This window comes from Pituophis catenifer, unplaced genomic scaffold, assembly GCF_029215685.1.
Source record: "Pituophis catenifer annectens isolate HBS135680 unplaced genomic scaffold, rPitCat1.0.hap2 SCAF_8, whole genome shotgun sequence".
In the NCBI taxonomy this organism is placed as follows: domain Eukaryota; kingdom Metazoa; phylum Chordata; class Lepidosauria; order Squamata; family Colubridae; genus Pituophis; species Pituophis catenifer.
Window position 1 is genome coordinate 19349161 of NW_027256888.1, and position 16189 is coordinate 19365349.

The following is a 16189-nucleotide window of genomic DNA, read 5'->3' on the forward strand; positions in this document are numbered from 1 at the left end:
GATTTGCTTAAGTATCTCTTGCCTTTGTGTTGTTTAGCTTAATTTCATCATATAAAAAGCAGTTGAAAAAATTGCAATATCTATTCTTACAAAAATAATTTCACCTATTAATTTGGCACTAGGTAATTGGGATTTGTATATTATTAACTCCACTTGAAACATATATTTCTTGAAATGCTGTTATTATAATATATATATTTATTTTACATATACAAATGATACACATTTAACAAAACTCCCATTCATAGGCAAAACCTTATTTTTCTTATAGTACTCTATCTCATATATCTTCATTCTCTCTTTCCATATACATTCTAAGCTCATTTTTTTCTTTTTATACTTACACCCTTTCTCCTTTACTACTAAGTATATCATTCTGTCTTGAATAGTTTCTTCCCCTTCTATATTTGTATATTAAGAGTGAGCTCAAATGAAGAATTCTTTGAGAATAATCCAAACTCAGAAAACTTCACTGTACTTATACTTAACTGTATGCATTTTTATTTGTTAAATTTATTTATTGTTGAAAATTCTTTCCTTTCATGATGTATGGTGGAGCTAGACTGGAATATCATAAACTGACCAGGTCATGAACCATTCATCACAGTTCAATGTAAAATTTCTTTTAGAAGAAACTGCAGAAGAAAATATTCTGACATTTAAGAAAAAGAGAGAAAATTAAGAGTGAAAAAGAACATGAAAGTAATTCTGAAATATTGTTTACATGATATAAAAAGTTAGAAATATTTGCAACATCTAATTTTTCTGTAAGGTATATAGGTGAACTGTAGACAGGGAGTGTTTTGAATTAAATAGTGGAAAGTTGCAATAAAGAGGTTGTGTCAACCCTGAAGTGAACCTGGCTGAGGCCATCTTGGAGATTTCAGGGTTGCCACAAAGCAGAAGAAGGGACAGGGAGCGGGGAAATAGGTAGATGGGGCTTTGTAGCCAAAACAAAAAGGTTTTCCTGTGGGAACTAAGAACATTCTAACAGGTGGCTGGCCAGAGGAGAAGTGAAGTAACCAAGCAACCAGCCAGCACCTTGACAGCATGACCAATGACTTGGGGGAAAGGGGGAGCTTTAACTTTTTTTAACTTTCAGAGTCGGCTTTCACCAGTTGTGCCAATATGATGTATCCAATAAATTGTTCTTTGAGGAATCTGCCTGCCTCAGAGTTCTGCTTTCTATGGGTGCATTACTTGGAAGGCTGACAGGTGGTTTTCAGAATTATCCTACTGATAATAAAATGGATGCTTTGCCTTATTATTCCTTTTATATGGATAGGTATTATATGCAGTTACTTATGAATGTACTAATTTTGTGTACATTCTACACTTTTAAAATATATGACTTGAAATATATATATATTATCTGATGGTTAATAACATTATTTGAATTTGAACTGTGCTGTAAATGCATGAATGAATGAATGAAAAAGGAAGTGGCAGGTGTTTATGTACACTTCAGTCACAAAAGTAAATACAATTTGTTCCATTTGCACTTTACTTAGTGTAGTGAAAATACATGATGGCCAAATGTGAAATGGAGCTACTGGAAATAAGATGAGAAAAAAGTATTTCTCTCATCCTTGGCTATATAAGAATTCTCTTTTTTTAAGATTTTTTTTTTAATTTGAAAATTAAAGATTAAATGTGATAGGACATGAACTACAATTTTGTTCTTAAGTGACTGATCTTTCAATTTGGCAACTGTGAACTCACCTTGAATTTTTTTTTCGGTGGAAAAGTTTATACTCAATTGTTATAGACCTAATAGCAAAACAGATCTCTGCAATCTTTAATGTAACACCTTCCTATTTATGGCATATGGATTGCTAAAACAAAGGCAACAAAACTTCTTATAGTGATAGATTAGGGTAAAGAAAATCAGATTGCTGATCCCTCCCCCCCTCCCCATGAAAATGTAGTATTTTCTGTCCGTTAAACAAAATACATTAAAACAATAGGGACATAACTTCTTGATTTTCTTCTTTCATTGTTTGAGACGGCAATGCAAAAACAATTAGAATATACGCACTGAAAAATGGTTGAAATATAGAAATGTCAGAGAGAGAGACTGAGTGAAACATAAAGTGAGAAGTCCTCTAGATATGTGTATAATAAAAAGAGAATCAACTTGTTTACGTTCACCTTGATGGCTGTGAATCCTGGGGGAATAGGTGGGGGATGCTTACATTGATCTCCAAAATAATTTGAAAGAAAAGTGAGAAAGCTATAAGCAACCCAGAATGTGTGGTAACACCTAAGGCAACTTGTGAAAGGAATTTACACAAGTCTGCTCTTTTTCATCAACATTTCTTGTAGTAATTCTGAGAAAAACTTCATGCTGAGTGATGCACCACATTATACTTGGTACATTATTACAGAATTCATCACCTCAATGACCTGTCTTGTTCATCCAGCTGGATACACCTTTGACTAGAAACAACATTTCACTAAATAATATATTTTTCTAGGTACTACTTTAAGATGGATACCAATAGGCCTGAAGATAGTCTGTTTATTATAGATGGAACACTTATTATATACTATTATGGTATTTTTAGGAATAGAATAAAATTGAATAGAATCAAATAGAATATTAGAGGTTGAAGGGACCTTGAGGTTTCTAGTCCAACCCCTGAAGCAGAAGACCTATACCAATTCAGAAAGATGGCTGTCCAGTCTCTTCTTAAAAGCCTCCAGTGGTGCAGCACCTACAACTTCTGAAGGCAAGCTGTTCCACTGGTTGATTCTTCTTACTGTCAATTAGTTCTAGGTTGGATTTCTCTTTGATTGGTTTCCATCAGTTGTCTCTAGTCTTGCCTTCTGGTGCTTTGGAAAAGAGGTAGCCCTTCAGATATTGGAACACTGCTGTCATGTCTCCCATGGTTCTTCTTTTCACTAGACTATCTGTATCTAATTCCTGCAAGTATTCAGCATATGTTTTAGTCTCCAGTCCCTAATCATCTTTGTTGCTGTTCTCTGTACTTTTTCCAGAGTCTCAACATCTTTTTTATAATGTGTAAACCGGATGCAGTAGTCCAAATGTGGTCTTACTAAGACTTTGTAAAGCGGTACTAGTACTTCACATGATCTTGATTCTATACCTCTGTTAATGCAGCCTAGAATTGCATTGGCTTTTGCTGCCACACACTATTGGCTCACATTTAAATGATTGTTCCAAGATTTCTCTCGGTTACTGCTGTTGAGCCAGGTTTCACTTAATCTGTACCTGTACTTTTGGGTTTTCTTGCCTATGCGTAAAACTACTTTTTTCTATATTGAATTTCATTTTGTTGGAGAGGGCCCAGTGTTCAAGTCTGTCGAGATCCTTCTGGATTTTGAGCCTATCATCTGAGATATTGGCTATTCCTATCAGCTTAGTGATGAGCAGGGGACAGAATGTATCTGCCCTCAAGTGTGGAAGGGATTGCCACTCTCGAATTGGCCTTTTTAGTCACACTAGATGCTGTTTTAGGACGTCTTTCCAGAGCATGATACCATAGTCTCTTGAGACTGAACGATGCCAATGATCAGCTTAGTGTCATCTGCAAATTTGATGAGTTCCCCTTCTATTCCTATTTCATTTATTTATATATAGAATAGAATATTTATTTATAGAATAGAATGTTAATTTATTGTGATTGAGAGGATAAACATTTTTATCAGTTCACACTAAATAAATTCCATAAATAAATAAATTTTCACAAATGATAGGCAGAACATTTTTACTACGTAAAGTAATCCAGTAGATAGAATATGCCAAGAATCTCTAACATCATCATCACATCCCAGCAATATCACTACCTAGGTCTGAAAATCTTTAGTTTCATATTAAAATATTCTGAAAAACAACATTTTACAAATACCCGTAAAATAGGTCAGTGCATGTAACAGAAACTATATGCAGGTTAACAATAGAAATAGATAGAACATACGGAATTAGCAACTTTTTATATCCATATATATTTCTGTCATTGCTTTCATCATGCTGAAACATTGATTCAGACATTTCCTTTTATTTTTTAAATTGCTCTTTTTTGAAGATCTCATATCCAAACACAGATTTCTTCATCTCAACCTATTCATCTTTATTCACATGCTTTGTGACTAATTTTTTCTCTATACATGACCAAACAACCTGAACATATATTTTTCATATAGATTCATCTCTTCTTTCTGGATGTTCCCTCTTTCTGGATGTTCCCTCTTTACTACTCCAACAGCATTGAACCTGAAATAATTAACTCTTACTTTTATATAACATGCTTTTATGACCACTTTCTTGAAACACACCACCTAAGCTTATTATCACTATACAAGCATTTGCATATCTTAAAATATCTCTATCCATTTTCCATCGGAAACATTCTACAAAGTTACACAAATCCATCTACTTATTCCAGGTTTTTTTGTATTTACATATAACTTTTCACTGTTTTCCCTGTCAAACACAATTACCTTGCTGTATGATATCTTGCTTTTCTGATCCATATATCTTGTTGCATCATAAAATCTGACATTTGCAATAAATCATTTAATTTCTTACTCTATAATATGGCATCATCTGCATTCCAAAGGATATGCCAGGTATTCCCAATCAATACTCAACTGAAAACATACGAAAAACATTTTATCAATATTATTCTAACTTGTATAAAGATTTAGAAAAAATAGTGAAAATCTAAATGAGAGAAATATGGATTAATTCTGTAAAGAGTATACCCTGAGCTAATGCTGGTTTCCTGCATTTAACACTAAAGAAACAAAATTTACCAAGAATTACAAGGGGAATTTTTGAGGCTGCAAGAAAAATTAAAGTAGGAAAAGTGCATGGACTAGATGGATTTTTTAAATTATGTTTTGACAATTTTTGCAACCTGTACAAAACACAACAAACTCTATCTTAGAGGGAGAGTTAGTGGCTGATATAGCACTAATACCTATAGGAGGATTAGAGGGACAAGATTTGACTTTAACAAGACTTTAATAAGAAATTTATTCATGAGGATCATTGTGGGTTTTTAGGGACAATAATGTTACAAGAATAACATTACAAATGTGTTGGACATTTTGTAATATTTCGGACAGATAATGAAAAATAAGCCACACTGATTTTCTTAGATGCAGAGCAGGCCTTTGACAGTTTTTTTTAACAGATTCACAGAGTTGGGAGGGACCTTGTAGGTCATCTAGTACACCTCCCTGTCTAAACAGGAGACCCTGCATTATTTCTGACAAATGGCAGTCCAATCTCTTGTTGAAGGCCTCCACAACTTCCGAAGGCAAGCTGTTCTATTGGTTGATTGTTCTCACTGCCAGTTTGAACTGGGCTTTCCTGTTTTGAGAAAATATGAATTTTGGAGAGAGTTTTAAAAAATGGAAACGATCAGTTTACATGTCACAGAAAGCACTAACTGAGATTCACAAAATCATGTGAAATACAAAGAGGAAAAAACTGCTGCCCATTTTCCCCCTCTTTTATTTATTTTGGTTCTTGAAATACTGAATGGATTATAAGACAAAATGAGAATATTGTGGGAACAAAAATTTAAAAAAGAAGCTAAGATGTTTTACAGATGATGTTGGTTTTGGAAGACACTTTAGAGAATTGAAATATTAATGGGCAGATTAAAATAATTTGGTGCATTAGCAAGCTTTATGATTAATAACAGAAGATGGAAATGTTACAAAAATATGAAAATATAAGATCAAACAAAATTGATGAAGCAAATGGATTTTAAGACTGAGATTAAGGTAAAATATTTGGTAACACTAGGACAAATATGAATTGTATGTTATTTTAAAATAATTATATTAAGATATGGAAGTTAAAAAGATATGTTAAGATGGGAGAAGCTACTTTGCTGGGGAGAATTTCTGTGATAAAGATAAATAACTTTCTTAGACTGGTGTTTTTGTTTCAGACAATACTTGTTTTGGCAGCTGATGCACAACTTAAACAATAGGGAAGAGATATCTAAATTTGTGTGCAGAAGAAAAGAAGATGAGTTACATATAAGATGATACAAAATGCAAAAGAAAGAGGACAATTGGTTTCAGTCTACTTTGATCCAGATAGGTATCTTAGAAGAATGTGTATGGGGGGGAATTAACCCTCTAAGGCAGGGCTGTCAAACTCCAGGCCTGCGGGCTGGATATATCACACCTAGTTTATCGAAGGGAAAAAAAAGTTCCCATATGTCACGTGACGCTGCCGTGACGCCGCAAGTTGCTCTAAGGTTACCTTTTACTTTTAGGCACAGATTGGGTGAGGTGAGATAGACCTTAGCTTAATCATGCCTGCCTCCAGCCAAAGGATGGCATTTGGAACACAGGGAGTTAATTCTAAAGTTGCTCTGAGAAACAGGCTGCATTCATTCTAGACTAGCAAAACAAGGGGAAGTGGTGCCAATCAGGAGTCTACATTGCTACAATTACAATCAGTTAGAGTGCTCATGCAATATAGTGACATACACTCAAGACTATGACTTGCAATCCTGTAAACTAAATAAATTTCTCCAACACCCCAGGATAAGACCAGGCTATGTTATAGATCTGAAAGACAGATAGATCCATTAGTCAAATTGTGCTGCAAACACTTTAAATGTACTTACTCCATTGTAACTATAGTAACAGTGAGATGATTTAGAAAGCAAAGAAGCAGAACAATGCTTCCAGCATTGCTAATGTGTACATTTATTAGAAACCTGCATGGTCAAGGCAATTTGGTAAAGGTCACAACAAAATTAGGAAATGGGAAACTGCATTATTTCTGAAGAAAGTGCACATAATCTGCTGTGCTGATCAAATGACTTTATAGAGGGAGTTGTAGAACCATAAGATTTGATTTGGGAAAATGTTTACATACATCTTTTACATAATCTTATGCACAACTAGCATGGTTGTCATGTTATACTACTAAGCATGGCCCAAAAGTGTTTTTTCAAGAGGCAACTGGATTTTCTGATTTTTCCTTTGAAGATGTTTCACTTCTCATCCAAGAAGCTTCTTCAGCTCTGATAATAATAATATAATAAATATTATGATTGGATGGTGGAGAATGGAAGGATTTATACTCCTTGCATTCAGTTGGTTATTTGCATTCTTTTAGCAAGTTGTTAAGGCCACCTGGAAGTTTATCTGTGTCATCAGGGTCACTTGAGTGGTGCAAGTGGGTTGACACCTTCTTGGAACTGTTGAAAGGACTGTTTTGTAGACTGGAGATAGATGATGTTGTATTCCTTCTTCTCTGTTGTTAAATTTTGTTGACTGTTCAACTTTGACATAGATGGCCTGTTTGACCCCTTTTTCAAACCAGCTGTCCTCTCTGTCCAAAATGTGGACTTTGCTGTCTTCAAAAGAGTGGCTCTTGTCTTTTAAATGTAGGTGGACTGGTGAATCTAGTCCTGATGGGTTTGTTTTCCTATGTTGTGCCATGCATTTATGAAGTGGTTGTTTTGTTTCCCCAATGTACAGATCTGCACATGTACACAGTTTTCTGTTGGAGGCAAATCTGGTTAAAATATGGATTAGGAGGATATATGTAAAATCTTTGGAATTTCTTATTACAATATAATTTAAATGCAGGATGACTTTTATACCTTTCACTTGATTATATATATATATTGGTCTTATGTTGCATTTTGGGAGGGGGGGATAGCAATATGTTCCAAATTGTTATAAGCTGCTCTACCTCTTTAAAAAAGATGAGTAGCATGGCAGTAAAGCAATCTGCCTAAATCTGAAACCTTACTTTTCTCTGCATTGAATTTCATTTTGTTAGATAAGGCCCATTTGTTTGGCATGATTGAACTCACAATCTTCTGAACGGGCGGTATCTTCACTAACTAGGCCACCACACCATTCACAAAATACTATTACTGTTGTAAAGGAAGAAAATTAGTTATAATAGTTATTGTTCCTGCTAACCTGAGATAGGCACCTTCAGTATGTACCTAAGAAATCATGCTATTTAGGAAAAAACCTCTATAGTCATGATTCAAAAATGTTTCATTAACTAGCTATTATGCAGTTTTCATTTGGTTTAATATTGAAAATATTGTGGAAGTTGTTGTTTTTGTTATTATAATTGATAATATTGTCACTGCGTTATTTTATTTACCAGCTGAGCTCATCATTTCTGGACTATCAGACTTTCCATACCTTGCCAAGAATTGTTATCAAAAGCTACTACGCATGTGCATCCACCCACATTCTTTCACACTCTTTCCTTTGTTCTCTTGCCAGAGGTCCGGCTGGACCGGCAGGAGACCTCGCTTGCCAAAATGTAACAATTACTTTTCTTAGTTAGTGAAGTGTTTTATTTTCTTTATAACAAATAAATGAGTTTTATTAGAGAACTTTTCTTGGCGTTGCTTTTCAGAATATTGCAACTTGGAGAGGCCTCGATCCATCCTCTATTTAATCAGGGTGATTTGTCCCAAAGCCAAACATGGGATTAATCAATGCCCTGACATCTGGTAGCTCTCGGACGGTTGATTTATGGCTTTTTTCCTTGTTTTGTTATTTCTGATAAGAGCGCATAGGAAATTAGTTTTTAGCTACTGAGGTACGCTAATTATCTTTGCTAAGATGCCGAAACAGAAGAAAAACAAATACAAAATGTATTTTGCTGAGAAGGTGGCAGAAAGGAGGTTTTCAGATTTCCAGCCCCTTACTATAGCCACACGCCTGGAACAAGAAGAAACCGTGGGAGAAGGAATGAAGGGAGATAACAGAGAAATTGTTTTTGAAGATAACATACTGGAACTGAGGTCAGTGACGTCTTCTTCTGAATATGCATGCTCTCAAAAAGTCCTCCCAGAACCTTCTGAATTTGTAACACTCGGTGCAAGGCCAAAGCAAACTGCCGAGCAAAATTACTCCCACGCAGAGAGAGAAACAATTCATTATTCTCCTCGAAGCTCTAAGCTCATCCTGGATGAGCTGGCTATGAAAGCCTATCGTGACCGTATAAAATTCTATGAACAGGAGCTATTCCAGGCAAAAATGGCTATATCTATGCTTGAGCAAGATAAGGGAGAATCTCGTGACTTAAGATTTTCAAAAAGCGCCATATTGTCTTCTTCCTCAGAGCCAAAGACACTCCCCCTGGTGGATTCTGTGTCAGGCCAATTAAGGCAAAGAGCACTGCATACGTCACATGAAAGTCTCCCTGATCAAGTTACACATAAACCTGCCACGCAGTCATTTCTTGTAACTGCAAAGCTGCCCGAAGCTAAAGGTGCAGCACCATCTGCTGGCAAAAGTAATTTACTACAGGAAGCTGAAATGCCACAAGTGTTTCCACAGGCTCAAACTCCAACACCCCCTGGTGGTGATGGTGTCTTTTTAGATGGAACACAACCAAACTTAATGCAGCAAAGGCAAATGACTGCATCTCCAGCAGGTCATGCCAATATTGCAGCTCAAGCACAAATGCCTGCATATGTGCCCCAGCCACAAGTGCAAATAGGGCCACCTCCTGGCCTACCTCCAATGGCACAACCAAGACCATTTTTAGGTCTACAACAGGCACAGCAAATACCACAGGCATTTCTGCCAGCACAGCCAGCATATCAAATGCAGGCTCCTTACCAGGCATTTTCTGTCTCTCCACTAACTGGTGAGTCAAAACTAAAAATGTCAGGACATAATTATAAAGCCTGGGTCAGTGAGATTACACTATTGCTTCTTAGAGAAGGCACTCACTGCATGATTTTTAACCTTCCTGCACAACCATGGGATTTTGCAATAAGAGATTTAGAGATAAGGGCTCGCACAACATTATTGATGTCCATGGATACTGAACTGCAGGTCACCTTTCCACCAAACACAACAGCCCACCAAATTTGGGCTGAATTGGAAAATTGCTACAGGCCTGTCTCAATTGAATCTTCATGTTTACTCATGTCTGAACTCCACGGTTCGAGATTGAAACCCGGTGAACAAATTGGAGGGCATTTGACCAAACTGAAAGGAATCAGAACAGAATTGAGAGAAAGAGGCCATAACATTGAAGATATTCAAATGATCAGCATCATTATTAACTCTTTGAATTATGAATGGAAAGATGCTGTTACAAAGATTAACCAAGTCCCAATTGCTCAATGCACAGTGGACAATGTCTGTAGACTTTTAATTGAAGAAGAGACATTCATGTTGGCCATGCCACACTTGAGAGGACCACTCGCATCAAGAGCTCCAGCTAGACGCCCCTTCCGAGGAAGAACCTATGCTCCAAGGATGCCAAGATGCTACACCTGCAATCGTGTGGGACATGCCACCCGGGATTGTCCCCAACGAGTTCCAGCTCCCGTCATGTACCAGCCAAGAGGAACAGACTCCAGAGGCAGAGGCGGAAGACAAGGTCGTCGTGGTCCCCGGCGTGATCCACAAACTCCACTCGCCACATTGACTTTAACCAATGATCCACAACCTCAACCAGAGTACGACAGACGACTCCTGTGGACTTTGGACAGTGGTGCAGCATTGCATGTTACCTACAGAAAGGAACTTTTCACAGAAATGCACGAGCCAGAACCAGAACTACGTGAACTTTATTCTTTTTCAAATCATCTTTGTCAGGTCAAAGGAAAAGGAACTGTTTATGTTGAAGAGCTCGATGCATTCATTCTTGATGTTTATTACATACCAACAGCAACCAGTAATTTGCTTAGTCAGAGTCACTTGTCTAGAATGTTAAAATTCCAGATTCACCACCTTGAAAATGCAAGTTACATAGTTAAAGATGGAGATATTGTTGCTGGAACCATATTAATTGATGGTGTTTATTACTTAAAGCCAAAGCCTAAAACACAAACACAGGCAAGTATACAAACTCCAAAAAGGGAGAGCACAGGCCCAGAGAGAGATGCTCCAGAGAGAGATCCTGTTGCTGTTCCAAAGGGTCCAAAAGCCAACAAAAAGAGAGTTGGTAAACAGGTTGCTCAGAGCAAGCCTGAGGTTCTTCATAAAACTGCTAATGTTGAGAATTCACTAACAGGTAAACCTTTGCATTCCAGGTGTATCCATAAATGGCATAGAAGATTGGGGCATGCCAGTTTCCGTGTTCTTAGGAAGATGCCAGAGTTCGCAAAAGGTTTGGATCTAAAGGGGTGTAGGGTGTTTTTGGATTGTGCTGTATGCAAAAAGGCCAAATCCAAAGCAGCAGCAATTCCCAAACGCGCTACGCGCCTGTCAACACGCATTTTTGATTTGGTTCACACTGACATAGTTGGTCCTTTCCCGCCATCATTTGGCGGTAGAAAATATTTTCTAACAATTGTTGATAATTACTCTAGATATGGATATGTATATCCTATGAAAGAAAAATCAGAGACTCAGATCTTTAAAGACTTTGCAACCCTTGTTTCTACCCAACACCAAGTTCGCATCGCCAGAATCCAGAGTGATCATGGTGCCGAATTCATGTCTCAGCGTTTCCAGGATTGGATGCGTAAGAATGGAATTATTCATCAGACTTTGGCCCCTTACACACCGGCTCAGAATGGAGTCGTAGAACGAAGACAAGGGATACTGCAAACCATGATGCATTGTCTCCTAGAAGACGCCAACCTTGGTCAGATATACTGGGGTGAAGCTATCAAATATGCAAATTACATTGTTAACCATACTTGGAGCAGTGTAACAAATCAGACTCCTTTCTTCATGTTGTATGGCTATAAGCCCGATCTTTAAAAAATTCATATTTTTGGTTCATATGCTATGGTGAACATTCCCTTAGCTCAAAGAAGAAAAGGAAGTCCAGCAGCAAAAAGACTGAGATTTATGGGTATTGATGATAACTCAAAATGGAGCAGATTTATTGACTCTAAACATGCAATTGTGATTTCCCAATCTGCTAATTTTGAAGAAGATATTGACTGGTCCAGGATTCATTCCAATGATCCTGGAGTTTATTTTCCCAGAGATGATACTGCTGATGCTACGCAGATTGATGATCAAGATTCCAACAGTTCTTCTCAACCCAATGTTCCGTCTTCGCAAGCTGCGGATGCTGACGCTAGCGACGAAAGTGAGGACAAGGACGAACCAGAAGAAGACTGGACTGTTATCCCGAGATGTTCCAAGAGGGTCACAAAAGGAATCCCTCCACAACGATATTCTTGGCAACTGACAAAAGCACCCTTGCCTTTGATTTGCAATGTTACACTTCCACCTGATAATTTCACACAAATCAAGCAGCTCCCTGATTCAGAGCAAGACAAATGGTATGAAGCAATGCAGTTGAAATGGACAGTCTAAAGAAACTTAAAGTGTTTACACCTGCAAAACCTCCAGCAAACAAAAAGATCATTGGCACTCGATGGGTCTACAGAATCAAAAAGAAACCAAATGGTGAGTCACTGTACAAGGCCAGACTTGTAGCTCAGGGTTTCGCTCAACGTTATCCTGAGGACTACACAAATACTTACTCACCGACAGTCAGAACTGAGAGTGTAAAAATTGCTTTAGCAACTGCAATTATCCTTGGTTTAGAAGTTTTCCAGTTTGATGTTGACACGGCTTATCTACATGCAGACCTAGACGAAGAGATCTACGTGAGAAGTCCTCCAGGATTCCGACAGGAAGAAGGGGATACCTGGTTCCTAAACAAAAGTCTTTATGGTCTGAAACAATCTGGTTTAATGTGGTATTTATGTCTTACTGACAAACTAAATTCAATGGGCTTTATTAAGTCCGAAACTGATGAGTGCATGTTCACAAAAAGATCTAACAATGCATATGAGATAGTTCTTGTTTATGTTGATGATATTGTTTATATTGGTCCAAAAAGCAAATGAGTGAGATTTTTGCCAAAGATTTGCAGAGATACTTCACATTGAAATCATTAGGTCACATTAGCACTTATTTAGGTGTTCAGATTGAAAAAACACAGAAGGGGTTTAGTCTTTCACAAGAAGATAAAATTGAACAAATTTTGAATCATTGCAACATGAAGGATGCTAACACAACAAAGACACCCATGCAAACAGATTTTCACAACTTGACACAAGAAGCAAGTCCTGAGTTCGAGGATCAAACACTTTATCGTTCAGTCATTGGGTCACTATTGTACATTAGTAGTTGGACCAGACCTGACATTGCACTTAGTGTTAATCTCTTATCTCGACACGTAGGTAAGGCAAAACAGTTTCATTGGACATGTATTAAGAAATTATTGAGATACCTAAAATACACTAAACACATGAAGTTATTGTTAGAACCAACACATACCGATTATGCAGAATTATGTTGTTATGCAGATTCTGATTGGGCAAGTGATAAGAAATCACGCAAAAGTACTTCAGGTTATATGATGTTCTTAAATGGATGTCCTGTTTATTGGCAAGTACGTAAACAGAATTTTGTTTCTTGTTCATCTACTGAAGCTGAATATGCTTGTGTTTCAGATGCATGTAATTCTCTAACTTGGTTTGATGCTTTAGTCACAGATATCTGGACACACCCGATCCGACCGATCACCGTGATGGAAGACAATGAATCGGTGGTTTATATTTCTGACTCACATTTTACAGGTTCTAGGTCCAGACACATTGACATCCGTTATCAAAACATAAAACATTTAGTGAAAAAAGGTTTTGTCAAAATGCAATATGTATCTACACATGATCAAATTGCTGATATGCTCAACAAACCACTTCCAGCAGCTCAACACGAGTATCTGCGTAAGAAGATGTGCCTTATTTGATGATGTACTGATATTCATTCAACTGGCAAAGAAGGGGAATGTCACTGCGTTATTTTATTTACCAGCTGACCTCATTATTTCTGGACAATCAGACTTTCCGTACCTTGCCAAGAATTGTTATCAAAAGCTACTACGCATGTGCATCCACCCACATTCTTTCACACTCTTTCCTTTGTTCTCTTGCCAGAGGTCCGGCTGGACCGGCAGGAGACCTCGCTTGCCAAAATGTAACAATTACTTTTCTTAGTTAGTGAGGTGTTTTATTTTCTTTATAACAAATAAATGAGTTTTATTAGAGAACTTTTCTTCGCGTTTCTTTTCAGAATATTGCAACTTGGAGAGGCCTCGATCCATCCTCTAATTAAATCAGAGTGATTTGTCCCAGAGCCAAACATGGGATTAATCAATGCCCTGACAAATATCTATTAGTAGTCAAGCCAAGAATTAAACCAAGCAATATTTCCTAGAATTTGGAGGTAACATTGAATCAGAGTGAGCATACATCTTTTTCTCTTTTTGTAAACTTTTCCTTGAGGATGAACTAAGTGCAAAATTTCCAAATATGCTTTCTATTTAGTTATACCACTTAGTACAGAATGCTGATTGTGGCATTCCTACAAGCAATGCTATTTTATTAAAAGAATATAAAAAACTAGCACAAACTAATAAAAAGAAAATGAAAAAAAAGAAAAATACAAAAGTGCAGAAAGAAAGAAAAAGTAGAAATATGAAGCTTCTGATCTCTTATGCAGCAAATACAAGTTCAATTACTAAATTATTTCTTACTCCATGATTACAAAAGGAAGCTCACTGTTTTCTATAATCTAGATTTTTTCTAAAAATCAAAACAATAAAGTACATTTTTTCTGTTTTATGCAAAAAGGGGCTTCCAGTCAGTCATCAATGTAGATAATATTTTTCTAAGCAAAAAGATAATATTTAGCCATTTCTGCAAGTTCCATCATATTTACCAGCTATTCCCCTATTGTGGATAATTATTACATTTTCCCACTTTTGAAAATATATTAGTCTTGCTGCCGTTATCATATATAACATGACTTTTTAAATAGTTGCTTATCCATATCCCAAAAGAATGCCCACTGTAACTTACAAAGAATAATACATATAGTGATGACCATAGCATATGGAAAATTGCAACATTTTTGTTTCTTCACAAACAAAAATAAAAATACTGATAATGCAATAGTACCATAATGATAATACAATGCATAGGCAAATCCACATACACATGACTGATTATGTGCCATCAAGTTGATATTGATTCTTGGGGATCACGTAGCAAGAACTTCAGGGTGATGTATCTATTTTCTGCACCTTCAGATCTTTCATTGCTACATTTTCAAGTTTAATTCTGCATAATATTTCATATTTCTTGACCTTTTGTTTCTTTACTATTGATAGTTAAACTTATCCATCACTTCAAAATCTTCATTGTCAGTTCTAAAATTGGTTGCTGCATGAGTTATCACAAGAATGGACTTCTTTGTATTTAATCTTAATTCCATTTTTATTAATCTTAATTCAATTTTTCAATTATGCCCTCTTGACTTTCCTTACTAATGAAAATGCAGATCATTTGCATTTTCTCTATCAGTTTTATTAGCATAGAACAGACTATTTTATTTATATATTAAAACTAGGCTCATATTTGAATCCATTAATAAATCAGGGAAGAGTATACGGCTTTGTCATTTCCTTGCCAACCCAGAGTTGTTCCATCATTTTCATGTGAATTCAAGTCAAAATTAGCTACTGTACTTCTTTGGTAATACCAAATACATCTCACAGTTCTCAAAATTTCAATAGTCAACATGCAATAGTCAACATGTATCTAACTAATTTGACAGGATTTTAAAGAAGATACACACTGGATCTGTAGACAAGCCCTTGTAGGATAATAATGTAAGAAATATATATTCCAATGAATATAACGATTTTAGAAAGCCCATGAAAATCTGGTAGATTAAAACTCTCATGTTTCAAAGACTGCCTCAGTTTATCCAGAAAAATAATTCAAGATCCTTTTCTTGCCACAGAACAGTGGTGGGTTTCAAAAATTTTACTATCAGTTCTGTGGGTGTGGCTTGGTGGGTGTGGCATGGCATGGCTTGTTGGGTGTGGCAGGGGAAGGTTACTGCAAATCCCCATTTCCTTCCCATCAGCTGAAACTCAGGAGACAGAGAATAGATGGGGGCGGGGCCAGTCAGAGATGGTATTTACCGGTTCTCCAAACTACTCAAAATTTCCGCTATCGGTTCTCCAGAACTGGTCAGAATCTGCTGAATACCACCTCTGCCACAGAAGCTTTCCCTGTATCTATTTGTGTGAAATATCTAAGAAGAAATGCCATCAGAATCCCCCTTGTGCTATATTATAAAACAAAATTCAATTATACCACTAAATTAAAATATCAAAGAAAATTAAATAATAGAGAGGAAAGAGACAATA

General features: G+C 36.6%; 1 protein-coding gene across 1 annotated transcript in view; it reads left to right on the top strand.

Annotated features, from left to right (window-relative positions):
- Nucleotides 1-16189, top strand: part of LOC139320596 (uncharacterized) — a 46200-nt gene that overhangs the window by 19959 nt on the left and 10052 nt on the right. Inside the window, exons 2-3 of the mRNA XM_070948982.1 lie at nucleotides 8647-10393; nucleotides 11937-12043. Of these exons, the coding sequence (XP_070805083.1) occupies nucleotides 8647-10393; nucleotides 11937-12043 (1854 nt within the window). The remainder of the gene's footprint in view (nucleotides 1-8646; nucleotides 10394-11936; nucleotides 12044-16189) is intronic.